Here is a 15,321-nt window from a genome sequence, read left to right as displayed (position 1 = left end):
ACAAGACCAAAACACCAGGCCAGCATGGCGGGTCGCCACTTGCTGGGTGGACCTGAACCTCGACAAGAGGCTTCCTGCCCACCTGCCCAAGTGGTTCCTTCTTCAGGCTCCTAGCATTAGTTGATGGACATTAAATATTCCAGTGTCCTTTGTGAACCCCAACCACCTCCAGGGCCCCAGCCACTCAGTCCGAAGGGTGCAGGCCACCAAGGAGGTCCGCCACAAATTAAATTATCTGTGGCTCAGCTCAACCCAATTGTTGTTTCCAATTGTCTCAACCCAATTGTTGTTTCCAATTGTCTCAACCCAATTGTTGTTTCCAATTGTCTCAACCCAATTGTTGTTTCCAATTGTCACAACCCAATTGTTGTTTCCAATTGTCTCAACCCAATTGTTGTTTTCAACCCAATTGTTGTTTCCAATTGTCTCAACCCAATTGTTGTTTCCAATTGTCTCAACCCAATTGTTGTTTCCAATTGTCTCAACCCAATTGTTGTTTCCAATTGTCACAACCCAATTGTTGTTTCCAATTGTCTCAACCCAATTGTTGTTTTCAACCCAATTGTTGTTTCCAACTGTCTCAACCCAACCCAGTTGGTGCACACATACAAATTGTGCAAGGCAAGCCCTCAGGCTTCCTGGCGTTGCACAATTTACAAGGGGGGCAACCTTTCCAAAAGATGGTCTCTTGTTCACAGTTGGTCTATCAACCCCCAAAAAAGAAAAAGATTGTTCACAGTTCGTGTAATTAGTGCGACAGAAATGACAAAAATAAAATCTAAACTGGGGAAACAGATGGGTTGGTACGACAGGATGTTTAAAGTAGGGGTCACATAGTTGAAGTTGAAGGAAACAGTTGAAGTTGAAGTTTATACAGACTTTATACAGGGAGGGGCAAATGGCATTCGCACAGCTGTACAGACAGTCTGTGGTTTTTTACAAAGTAAAAAGAGGAAATAAGTGAAATAGGATGAGGGAGACAGGAATCACAGACGGAAACAGAGAATGGGCAGTGTCTGTTCAACTTTGAATTTACTGTCATCTCAGAAGGTTCCGGGGTAGTGGAAATCTCTCCCAAATGATACCTAAACACACACACCAGGCCTGGAGGTGAATGATTTCATGTGAGCAAGTTATGGGGAAGTGACAAAGCACATATAACCGTGGTGAATGTATAACGGTGAGTAAGTGATGGAGGTCCAAGCACATACAACCATGGTGAATGTATAATGGTGAGTAACTGATGGAGGAACAAAGCACATATAACCATGGTGAATGTATAATGGTGAGCAACTGATGGAGAGACAAATCACATATAACCGTGGTGAATGTATAATGATGAGCAACTGATGGAGGGACAAATCGAATCGGCTGGGTCTTGTCATTAACTCATCCACAACTTTCTGAAATTCCATGATATATTCCATGAAATATTCCATGATATATTCCATGATATATTCCATGATATATTCCATGATAAATTCCATGATAAATTCCATGATATATTCCATGATATATTCCATGATATATTCCATGATAAATTCCATGATATATTCCATGATATATTCCATGATATATTCCATGATATATTCCATGATATATTCCATGATAAATTCCATGATATATTCCATGATATATTCCATGATATATTCCATGATATATTCCATGATAAATTCCATGATAAATTCCATGATATATTCCATGATAAATTCCATGATATATTCCATGATATATTCCATGATATATTCCATGATATATTCCATGATAAATTCCATGATATATTCCATGATATATTCCATGATATATTCCATGATATATTCCATGATATATTCCATGATAAATTCCATGATATATTGCATGATATATTCCATTATATATTCCATGATATATTCCATGATATATTCCATGATACATTCCATGATAAATTCCATGATATATTCCATGATATATTCCATGATATATTCCATGATATATTCCGTGATAAATTCCGTGATATATTCCGTGATATATTCCGTGATATATTCCGTGATATATTCCATGATATAATATTCCATGATATATTCCATGATATATTCCATGATAAATTCCATGATATATTCCATGATATATTCCATGATATATTCCATGATAAATTCCATGATATATTCCATGATATATTCCATGATATATTCTGTGATATATTCCATGATATATTCCATGATATATTCCATGATATATTCCATGATATAATATTCCATGATATATTCCATGATATATTCCATGATATATTCCATGATAAATTCCATGATATATTCCATGATATATTCCATGATATATTCCATGATAAATTCCATGATATATTCCATGATATATTCCATGATATATTCCATGATATATTCCATGATAAATTCCATGATAAATTCCATGATATATTCCATGATATATTCCATGATATATTCCATGATATATTCCATGATATATTCCATGATAAATTCCATGATAAATTCCATGATATATTCCATGATAAATTCCATGATATATTCCATGATATATTCCATGATATATTCCATGATATATTCCATGATAAATTCCATGATATATTCCATGATATATTCCATGATATATTCCATGATATATTCCATGATAAATTCCATGATATATTCCATGATATATTCCATTATATATTCCATGATATATTCCATGATAAATTCCATGATATATTCCATGATATATTCCATGATATATTCCATGATATATTCCATGATAAATTCCATGATATATTCCATGATATATCCCATGATATATTCCATGATATTTTCCATGATATATTCCATGATATATTCCATGATATATTCCATGATATATTCCATGATATATGTCATTTCTGCCCGATCATTCAATGGTGAAGAATCACGTTAAAAAAATAAATAATTATAAATAAAATAAAATAAATAAATAAATAAAATAAATAAATAAAATAAATAATAAATAATTCTAAATCCAGATCCGGATTCACATCTTCACCAAAATCGAATCAATTTGTCCTCGTCACACACCCAACCTCTCCACCAAATTTCGGACAAATACATCCATAACTTATTTTGAAATATCCTGCTCACAGACAGACAGATTGTCTGTCTGTCTGTGAGACAGACATGGGTGAAAACAAAACCCTGTCCACCTTTGGTAGCGGATGTAATAAATAGACATGTCTTTCTTGTAATTATGTTTACCTGCTTTTCTGGTTTTGTTAAACATTTAGAGGATTTTGATCAACTGGGATTTGGAAAATTAAGGACACAGGACTTGGACACTGTTTGCCGATCAAGTTCCACCTCATCAATCATCGAAGGCCATTCCTGTCCAACTTACATTTGTAGCTTCACGAGTAAGCAGCCAAAGTGCATTTGATGCGCTCTTCGTCTGCACACATCTCCTCCATATGTAGATGCGTAAGATCGTTCACATTGATCCTGCAGGAGAAAAACCAGGATCCGTCAGTTTGAAGCTAAACTGCAATGGAAATGTTCAATGGAGATTCCATGCATCCATTGAAAACTCCATCTTTTAATCACAGGCTTAACTCCCAATTCCGAAATGGTATTTGCAGAGTTGTAAACCAGCAACTGGGGCCTTACAGCGTCCATTAACTTTCAAGCTTACAAAATAAAGAGGGGGGGAGATAAAAAGAAAGTGAGGGCCTCGGCGGATACTCCACAAAAAGGTAAAGGATGGTTGTGGACACCGATTACAGGTAAATATGTACGTCAGGTGATGTAACCAAAGGGCTGCATTTCTCGTACCATATCTTCTTGATGCCCGAATTCTCCTTCAGGGAATCCAGAATGTGCTGCAAGCTGCGATGACTCAAGTTGTTGTTCCTTAGGCTTAAGAATGAAACAAGTGCTTCAGGTTTCACAGGTAAAAGAACGCAAAGACACGCAAGCTCATTTCAAATGGGTGGCGAAACACCTGGTGTGTAGGTGTGTGCATCTCACTGCAGCTCTCGAAGGTTCTGGTTCTTGCGCAGGGTTTGTGCAAATCTTTCCATTCCCACGTCGGTCACCTTGTTGTACGACATGCTGGATGACAACAACATGACAGTTGGTATTGTGTCGTCTTTAAGTCCCATCCGATACCTGTTCAGACTGCTCCAGTGCTCCACATCAGAGCCGATTTAAACGATTGGATTGATAAATTGAAGTTATTTTAAAAATCAAAAGTGTATAAAAGTAGAGTGTTGTGGTTGTGGGATATTGTTGTGGTTGTGGGAATGCACCCCGGGGAGATCATCCATGAACATATAGGAATTTCCCAGACAGTTATTACTTGCAAAATCGAAGATTTTCATCTGAACCTGTGCTGGAATCCTTAATCCCCCATAGGAATCCTTCTTGCCCTCATTTAGGGAATTTCCCCAGATAGTTTTCACGGCTTTGTTTTAAAATGTTTAAACTTTTCCCTGAAGTGTTTTATTCTGTTCTATATGATAACACATTCTTCTTCTTCTTCTTCTTCTTTAAAAGGTTGCTTTCGATTTGCTCACCAAATCTCTTCATTTCAAATAAAAATTCAATCTCTTACAGTTCCTCTTTCCTAAATTCCCAAAACTCACCTGCACTCCACCCCTCCTCCAACGTTTTCAAACGGATCTCTGACTTGAAAATCACAAGAAACTCATTTTGCAATAAATGTTCGTTTCCCATTAATCATCCAACACTTTCTAAAATCCAAACTCATCCATCCCTCCTAAACTCCCCCTCACCCATCCCTTACAAATCTCCCCCCTTACCCCTCCCCACCTAGCCTCCCCCCTCACCCCTCCCCTCCTAGCCTCCCCCCTCACCCCTCCCCTCCTAAACTCCCCCTCACTCCTCCCCTCAAAAACTCCCCCCTCACCCCTTTGCCTCCTAAATTCCCCCCTCACAATTGGAGGCAATTCAAAACTCCCCCTCCCCCCCTCCCCTTAAAATCTCCCCACCCTCCATTTTTCTACAATTCTCCCCTCTCACTCCTAGGAATCCACTCAGGATGAACCCACTCACTTTTTTTTTTCTTTTTTTTTTTTTGTCCCCTCTCACTCCTCCTCCTCCTCAAAGCATCCTCCCTGCTTCCTCTCCCTTCCAACTCTTACCTCCATCTCCTCCAACCTTCCTCCTCGATCTGCCCCTCCTCAAACAAAACCTCAGTTTTTTTTTTTTTTTTTTTTGTTGTATACAAGATCGAGGCTCGTGAAAGAGCGAACATTAATCACACAGAAAGACAAACCGACACATAAAACATATAACATCGGGAGCGGTAGACAAGATGGGGAGAGAGGGGGAAGGACACAAACACAACATTTGAGAGCAGGGACCGAGAGACATGGAGACATCGAGAGATCTGAGAGAGGGCGAGGGCTTTGGGGGGGGGGCATGGGAAGGGGGTGGTGGGAGAGGTATAAAACATATGGACACTGCCAGGACTTCCAGGAAAGAAGTTGGAATTTCAAACAAGGTGGATCTGGGGTGAATTAGCGGGGGTAGAAAAGATCAAGGTTTTGGATGGGGGAAGATAAGAGATGGTGGTGAACAGCTGTTTTAAAGACCTGGAGGGAGGAGTGGGATTGAAGGGAGTGAGGGAGTTTGTTCCAGAGGCGGGAGAAAAGAGGAATGAAAGAGTGAAGGTGAGCAGAGAGCCGAGATTTCGGCAGTTTAACCATCAGAGGGTTGCTGGCAGATCTTGTGCGACCTGTAGGAATATTTGGGGGACAGAGCACAGACAGAGCTGGGGGTGCAAGGCCGGAGAGGAGTCGGTAGAAGACAGAAAGACCACCTACCTGCCTGCGGTGAGTGAGTGAAAGGCCCTCAGAGATAGCTTCATCGCGGGAGATTCCAATAATTCTGAAAGCTTTGGTTTCAACAGCGTGAAGCCGAGCTAGGTGTGAGGCAGGAGCACCGGCCCATAGGGGAGAACAGTATTCCATTGAGCTGCGGATGAAAGCCTTGTATGTGGTGAGGAGCTCAGGTGTGCCGAGGAAGGACTTCGCACGACGGAGGATGCCCAGTCGGCGACTGGCTTTGGAGGCCAGCTTGGAAATGTGGTTTTCCCAAGAAAGATCATGGCAGATAGTGAGACCCAAAATCTTGAGCGACAGAACTTCTTGGAGAGGATTGTTGAGAAAGTAGATGGGAGGGTTGTCCAGTCGATCTTTTCGGAGAGACATAGTAAGAGTGTGAGATTTGTCAGGATTGAAAGACATGTTCCACTTGTTTGACCAGTCTGTGATTTTGTCCAGGTCTTCAGAGAGTGAGGAGGCAGCAGACTGCCGATCTGAGGGAAGAGGAATGGAGCGGCAGAGAGTGGAGTCATCAGCAAAGAGATAGAGAGGATTTTCGAGAGAGTCAGAGAGATCATTGATGAAGACCAGAAAAAGCACGGGGCCCAGAACACTGCCTTGGGGAACTCCAGCCTGAACAGGAAGAGGAGATGAGAGAAACCCATTCAGGGCCACACGTTGACGACGACTAGAGAGGAAGTCCGCCAGCCATGCGTGGAGATTTCCATGGATACCAAAGGAGGAGAGTTTGGTGAGCAGAGCGGGGTGCCAGACCGTGTCGAAGGCACGTGATATGTCGAGGGAGACAGCTCTAATTTCCTGTTTGGCATTGAGGACCTCCATCCATTGTTGAGACAGCAGAAGCAGCATGTCCAGAGTAGAGTGACCTGGTCTGAAACCAAATTGATGATCAGAGATCAAGCCATTGGAGAAGAGGAAAGATTTCATATCCGAAGCAATGATGGATTCCATGACTTTGCTGATAATTGGGAGAAGGCTGATTGGTCTGTAGTTGCTGGGATCTGTTTTTGCACCTTTTTTGTGCAAAGCGGTGATGTTGGCTGATTTCCAAGCAGATGGCAGTTGACCTTGAGCAAAAGAGAGGGTGAAGAGAACAGAGAGAGGGTGAGATAGAGCAGCAGAGCAGGATTTTAGGACCCGTGGGCTGATGCCGTCGGGTCCAGTTGCAGAATCAGAGTCGAGGGTTGACAGAAACTTTTCCACCTTGTCAGGAGGAAAGGACACGGAGTCCAGGAGCAGCAGGGTACGACTGGGTATGGTGGGTACAGAGAGGGATGGGTTTGGGACACAAGATTTAGAGGCAAACACAGAGTTGAGGCATTCAGCTTTTTCACGTGCGGAGTCAGCTGTGTAGCCGTTTGAGGTAAGGGAGGGGATGGAGGGGGAACAAACACCAGAAACGGATTTGACCAGACGCCACCAGGATTTGGAAGAGGGAGACAGATAAGAGAGTTCGGTCTTGAGAACGGAGAGATATTGTTTCCTGGCTCTCCTGAGGGTGGACACACACTTGTTTCGGGCTTTGTGAAAGGAAATGAGATTTCCTTCCGTTGGATTTGCTTTCCAGGAGACGAAGGCAAGTTGTTTCTGGGCAACAGCCTCACCACAAGATTCCGTGTACCATGGACGGGAGGAAGGGTATGACAACTGAAGACGAGATGGGATAAATCTGTGCATGAGAGAGAGCAATTTACTTTGGAAGAATTCCCAGGATGAGTTGATGTCAGAGGTGGTAGAGATGGGAGACCAGTCCAGATGATTGATGGCTGCTTGAAGACCGTGCCAGTTGGCCTGAGTGAAATGCCAGACTCGTCGACGCTGAGCAGGCTCCCTGAGGATGGTCAGAGAGATGTCCACTTTAACAAGGACATGATCAGATGATCCGATCGGAGCAGAAGAAGAGCAGCAGACATTTTCAGGGAAGTTAGTCATAACCAAGTCCAGAAGAGAAGATGTTCCGCTGACTGAGATCCGGGTCGGGAAATTGACAGATTGTGTCAGTCCCAGTGAGTCGCAGAAGTCCTTTGCTGAAGAGCCATGGCTGGTGAGAGAGGTACCCACACCCAGCCAACTGGCATGGTGACAATTGAAATCACCACATATGAGGAAGAGAGAGTTGGGATGAGTAGATAGAAGTTGGTCCATATCATCAGACAGCGAGATGTAGATGGAGTCATCACTGTTTGGTGGACGGTACAACACACATATGAACAAGAGGTGGGAGCGAAGGGGAAGCCGTAGCCAGAGGTATTCCTGGGGGTGAGGTGGAGAGAGTGCAGTGCAGGGCGAGTGAGGAAGAGAGTTTTTGATAAAGATAGCAACCCCGCCTCCAGGACGAGGCTCAGGTCTATCATACCGGAGGAGGGAGTAGCCCGGGAGAGATACTATGGAATCAGAGACATCATAAAGGAGGAAAGTTTCTGTTAAGCAGATCACGTCTGGTTTGACAGAAGCAACCTGTATGGAGAGATCAGTTAAGTTTGAACGAAGGCCCCGGATGTTTGAGGTCCATACCGTTAATGAAGAGGAAGGGGGAGCATCAGATACAGAACAGGGGGGAGGAGGGGTAGGGTAAGATGTGGAAGAGGTGGAAGAGATAGGGAGAGCTGTTGAAGGTGTGTCAGAGATTTCAGAATAGCTTGGAGAAAGGGAAGGATGGGGCGGACAAAAGGTTTGATGGTGATTGGGTGAGCCACAATGAGGTGTTATTTGAGGAGGGGGAAGAGCGAGGCAGAAGGTTGGGGGAGATGGAGGTGAGAGTTTGAAGGGGGAAGAAGCGGGGAGGACGCTTTGAGGAGGGGGAGTGAGAGGGGGGAAATTGAGAAGCAATGAGGGTGGGGAGATTTGAAGGGGAGGGGTGAGGGGGGAGTTTGGGAGGGAAGGGACAAGGGGAGGGATTTGAAAGGGATGGGATATGGGGGAGATTTGGAGGGGAGGGGTGAGGCAGGAGTCTAGGAGGGGAGGGGCGAGGGGGCGTCTTGGCGGGGAGGGGTGAGGGGGTAGTTTAGGAGGGAGGGGGCAAGGGGGGAGATTTGAAAGGGATGGGTGATGGGGAAGATTTAGAGGGGAGGGGTGATGGGGAAGATTTGGAGGGGAGGGGTTATGGGGAAGATTTGGAGGGGAGGGGTGAGATTGGATTTTTGAAAGTGTACGATTTATGGGAAACGAACATTTATTGCAAAATGAGTTTCTTGTGACCTTCGAGTTAAAAATACGTTTAAGGACGCTGGATGGAGGATGGAGTGCAGGAGAGTTTAGGGAATGTAGAAAAAAGGCACTATAGGAGATGGATATTTTTTTTGGGATGAATTGATTTGGTGAGCAAGTCGAAAGCAGCCTTTTAAAGAAGAAGAAGAAAAAGGTGTTATAAAATATGACGGAATACATAACTTGAGGGGAAAGTGTAAACATTGAAGGTTAATGAGTGAAAACTATCTGGGGAAATGGGGGAGAAACACGTGGTCGAAGAACGAACGAACGAATAAGAATGAATAAACGAATGAGAACAGAGAAGGAAATGTTTTTGTTTTTTTTGTTTTTTTGAGTTGAGATTTACACAAGGAAGTAGGCTATGGGTGAAAAGCCTGGGAATACAGAGAACGAAAGTTATTGGATCACAAACGACGGACCGCTGAGAGAAAAACAAAGCCTCAAGGTTGTACAGTGCACACTGTACAAGGCCTCAAGACACGACACGGCAAACAGACGATCAATTTATGAAAGATAAACACCGAGAAACAACCAAAGTTGCACACAATAACTTCACACACCGAAAGATAAATACAGTTTCGACAAAATACAATTGTGAACAGACTTAACTTCGAAAAACGTGGAGACCGTGTGGAGCTTCGAAAATCCCTCCCACCGTCTCCGAGATCTCGCGAGATCTCAATTGTTTTTTTCAATCGAGTGGTGAGAGAGACGACTCGGTCCATCTCCCTCACGACTCGATCCATCTCCCTCACCACTCGATCCATCTCCCTCACGACTCGATCCATCTCCCTCACCACTCGATCCATCTCCCTCACGACTCGATCCATCTCCCCCACCACTCGATCCATCTCCCTCACGACTCGATCCATCTCCCTCACCACTCGGTCCATATCCCTCACAACTCGGTCCATATCCCTCACCACTCACGACTCATTCCTCACCAAATCACCATCAAACCATTTGTCCTCCTCATCCTTCCCTTTCTTCAAGCTCTTCTGAAATCTCTGAGACACTATCAACAGCTCTCCCTACCTCCTCCTCCTCTTCCTCAGCTTACCCGACCCCTCCCCTCCCCTGTCCTGTATCCGATGCTCCCCCTTCCTCTTCATTAACGGTATGGACTTCAAACATCCGGGGCCTTCGTTCAAACTTAACTGATCTCTCCATACAGGTTGCTTCTGTCAAACCAGACGTGATCTGCTTAACAGAAACTTTCCTCCTTCAAGATGTCTCTGATTCCTTGGTATCTCTCCCGGGCTACTCCCTCCTCCGGTATGATAGACCTGAGCCTCGTCCTGGAGGCGGGGTTGCTATCTTTATCAAAAACTCTCTTCTTCACTCTCCCTGCACTGCACTCTCTCCACCTCACCCCCAGGAGTACTCTGGCTACGGCTTCCTCTCCGCTCCCACCTTTTGTTCATATGAGTGTTGTACCGTCCACCAAACAGTGATGACTCCATTTACATCTCGCTGTCTGATAACATGGACCAACTTCTATCTACTCATCCCAACTCTCTCTTCCTCATATGTGGTGATTTCAACAGTCATCATACCAGTTGGCTGGGTGTGGGTACCTCTATCACCAGCCATGGCTCCTCAGCAAAGGACTTCTGCGACTCACTGGGACTGACACAATCTGTCAATTTCCCAACCCGGATCTCAGTCAATGGAGCATCTTCTCTTCGAGACCTGGTTATGACTAACTTCCCTGCAAATGTCTGCTGCTCTTCTTCTGCTCCAATCGGTTCTTCTGACCATGTGCTTGTTGAAGTAGACATCTCTCTGACCATTCTCAGAGAACCTCCTCAACGTCGACGAGTCTGGCATTTCACTCAGGCCAACTGGCACGGTCTCCAAGCAACCATAAATCACCCTCATCACTCGCTCCATCTCCCTCACCACTCGCTCCATCTCCCTCACCACTCGCTCCATCTCCTTCACCACTCGATCAATCTACCTCCTCACCACTCAATCCATCTCCCTCACCAGTCGATCCATCTCCCTCACCAGTCGATCCATCTCCCTCACGACTCGATCCATCTCCCTCACCACTCACTCCATCTTCCTCACCACTCACTCCATCTCCCTCATGACTCGATCCATCTCCCTCACCACACACTCCATCTTCCTCACCACTCACTCCATCTCCCTCACCACTCGATCAATCTCCCTCACCACTCGATCCATTTCTCTCACCAGTCGATCCATCTCTCTCACCAGTCGATCCATCTCCCTCATGACTCGATCCATCTCCCTCACGACTCGATCCATCTCTCTCACCACTCGATCAATCTCTCTCACCACTCGATCAATCTCCCTCACCTCTCAATCCATCTCCCTCATGACTCGATCCATCTCCCTCACGACTCGATCAATCTCCCTCACCACTCGATCCATCTCTCTCACCACTCGATCAATCTCCCTCACCTCTCGATCCATCTCCCTCACGACTCGATCCATCTCCCTCACGACTCGATCCATCTCCCTCACGACTCGATCCATCTCCCTCACGACTCGATCCATCTCCCTCACCACTCGGTCCATATCCCTCACAACTCGGTCCATCTCCCTCACCACTCGGTCCATATCCCTCAGAACTCGGTCCATATCCCTCACCACTCGGTCCATATCCTTCACAACTCGATCCATCTCCCTCACCACTCGATCCATCTCCCTCACGACTCGGTCCATCTCCCTCACCACTCGGTCCATATCCCTCACAACTCGGTCCATATCCCTCACCACTCGGTCCATATCCCTCACCACTCGGTCCATATCCCTCACAACTCGGTCCATATCCCTCACAACTCGGTCCATATCCCTCACCACTCGGTCCATATCCCTCACGACTCGGTCCATCTCCCTCACGACTCGATCCATCTCCCTCACCACTCGATCCATCTCCCTCACGACTCGATCCATCTCCCTCACCACTCGGTCCATATCCCTCACAACTCGGTCCATATCCCTCACCACTCGCTCCATCTCCCTCACCACTCGATCAATCTCCCTCACCACTCGATCAATCTCCCTCACCACTCGATCAATCTCCCTCCAACTCATCGGCCAAACCAATACATGCGCCAAACCAACACAAACGCAAAACAACACATGCACCAAACCAACACAACTGCCAAACCAACACTTGCGACAAAGCAACACATCCGCCAAACCAACACATGCACCAAACCAATACGTCCACCAAACCAATACATCTGCCAAACCAACACAACTGCCAAACCAATACATCTGCCAAACCAACACAACTGCCAAACCAACACATGTGCCAAACCAACACATCCACCAAACCAACACAACTGCCAAACCAACACATCCACCAAACCAATACATCTGCCAAACCAACACAACTGCCAAACCAACACATGTGCCAAACCAACACATGTGCCAAACCAATACATCCACCAAACCAACACAACTGCTAAACCAACACATCCACCAAACCAATACATCTGCCAAACCAACACAACTGCCAAACCAACACATGTGCCAAACCAAACATGTGCCAAACCAACACATGTGCCAAACCAACACATGTGCCAAACCAATACATCCACCAAACAAACACAACTGCCAAACCAACACATGTGCCAAACCAACACATGTGCCAAACCAACACATCCACCAAACCAATACATCTGCCAAACCAACACAACTGCCAAACCAATACATCTGCCAAACCAACACATGTGCCAAACCAACACATGTGCCAAACCAACACAACTGCCAAACCAACACATGTGCCAAATCAACACATGTGCCAAACCAACACAACTGCCAAACCAACACATCCACCAAACCAATACATCCACCAAACCAACACATGTGCCAAACCAACACATCCGCCAAACCAACACATCCGCCAAACCAACACAACTGCCAAACCAACACATCCACCAAACCAATACATCCACCAAACCAATACATCCACCAAACCAACACAACTGCCAAACCAATACATCCACCAAACCAACACATCCGCCAAACCAACACATCCACGAAACCAATACATCCACCAAACCAACACATCCACCAAACCAATACATCCACCAAACCAACACATCCACCAAACCAACACATCCACCAAACCAATACATCCACCAAACCAACACAACTGCCAAACCAATACATCCACCAAACCAACACATCCACCAAACCAACACATCCACCAAACCAATACATCCACCAAACCAATACATCCACCAAACCAACACATCCACCAAACCAACACATCCACCAAACCAATACATCCGCCAAACCAACACAACTGCCAAACCAATACATCCACCAAACCAACACATCCGCCAAACCAACACATCCACGAAACCAATACATCCACCAAACCAACACATCCACCAAACCAATACATCCACCAAACCAACACATCCACCAAACCAACACATCCACCAAACCAACACAACTGCCAAACCAATACACCCACCAAACCAACACATCCACCAAACCAACCCAACTGCCAAACCAATACACCCACCAAACCAATACATCCACCAAACCAACACAATTGCCAAACCAATACATCCACCAAACCAACACATCCACCAAACCAACCCAACTGCCAAACCAATACACCCACCAAACCAACACAATTGCCAAACCAATACATCCACCAAACCAACACAATTGCCAAACCAATACATCCACCAAACCAACACAATTGCCAAACCAATACACCCACCAAACCAACACAATTGCCAAACCAATACATCCACCAAACCAACACATCCACCAAACCAACCCAACTGCCAAACCAATACACCCACCAAACCAACACAATTGCCAAACCAATACATCCACCAAACCAACACAATTGCCAAACCAATACATCCACCAAACCAACACAATTGCCAAACCAATACACCCACCAAACCAACACAATTACCAAACCAATACATCCACCAAACCAACACAATTGCCAAACCAATACATCCACCAAACCAACACAACCACCAAACCAATACATCCACCAAACCAACACAATTGCCAAACCAATACATCCACCAAACCAACACAATTGCCAAACCAATACATCCACCAAACCAACACATCCACCAAACCAATACACCCACCAAACCAACACAATTGCCAAACCAATACATCCACCAAACCAACACATCCACCAAACCAATACAACCACCAAACCAACACATCCACCAAACCAACACATCCACCAAACCAACACAACTGCCAAACCAATACATCCACCAAACCAACACATCCACCAAACCAACCCAACTGCCAAACCAATACACCCACCAAACCAACACAATTGCCAAACCAATACATCCACCAAACCAACACATCCACCAAACCAACCCAACTGCCAAACCAATACACCCACCAAACCAATACATCCACCAAACCAACACAATTGCCAAACCAATACATCCACCAAACCAACACAATTGCCAAACCAATACATCCACCAAACCAACACATCCACCAAACCAATACACCCACCAAACCAACACAATTGCCAAACCAATACATCCACCAAACCAACACAATTGCCAAACCAATACATCCACCAAACCAACACATCCACCAAACCAACACATCCACCAAACCAACACATCCACCAAACCAACACATCCACCAAACCAACACAACTGCCAAACCAATACATCCACCAAACCAACACATCCACCAAACCAATACATCCACCAAACCAACACATCCACCAAACCAACACAACTGCCAAACCAACACATCCACCAAACCAACACATCCACCAAACCAATACATCCACCAAACCAACACATCCACCAAACCAACACATCCACCAAACCAACACAACTGCCAAACCAATACATCCACCAAACCAACACATCCACCAAACCAACACAATTGCCAAACCAATACATCCACCAAACCAACACAATTGCCAAACCAATACATCCACCAAACCAACACATCCACCAAACCAACACATCCACCAAACCAACACATCCACCAAACCAACACATCCACCAAACCAACACAACTGCCAAACCAATACATCCACCAAACCAACACATCCACCAAACCAACACATCCACCAAACCAACACATCCACCAAACCAACACAACTGCCAAACCAACACATCCACCAAACCAACACATCCACCAAACCAATACAACCACCAAACCAACACATCCACCAAACCAACACATCCACCAAACCAACACAACTGCCAAACCAATACATCCACCAAACCAACACATCCACCAAACCAACCCAACTGCCAAACCAATACACCCACCAAACCAATACA

The 15,321-nt window shown here is 45.1% G+C and overlaps 1 protein-coding gene across 2 annotated transcripts in view; it reads right to left on the bottom strand.

Moving 5' to 3' along the window:
- Window positions 1-862: 862 nt before the first annotated feature.
- Window positions 863-15,321, bottom strand: part of LOC137438538 (nucleotide-binding oligomerization domain-containing protein 2) — a 90,621-nt gene continuing 76,162 nt past the window's right edge. For both annotated transcript variants that reach the window (XM_068133668.2, XM_068133666.2), the window contains exons 10-13: window positions 3,978-4,061; window positions 3,783-3,866; window positions 3,352-3,452; window positions 863-1,085 (exon numbers count right to left, since the gene is read on the bottom strand). In XM_068133668.2, coding sequence (XP_067989769.2) covers window positions 3,362-3,452; window positions 3,783-3,866; window positions 3,978-4,061 — 259 coding nt within the window. In that variant the 3' untranslated portion in view covers window positions 863-1,085; window positions 3,352-3,361. The remainder of the gene's footprint in view (window positions 1,086-3,351; window positions 3,453-3,782; window positions 3,867-3,977; window positions 4,062-15,321) is intronic.

This window comes from Myxine glutinosa, chromosome 13 (genome assembly GCF_964187855.1).
Source record: "Myxine glutinosa chromosome 13, kmMyxGlut1.1, whole genome shotgun sequence".
NCBI classification, from domain to species: Eukaryota; Metazoa; Chordata; class Myxini; order Myxiniformes; family Myxinidae; genus Myxine; species Myxine glutinosa.
The sequence above is the reverse complement of the archived record's forward strand: the minus strand, read 5'-3'. Positions and strand labels throughout refer to the sequence as shown.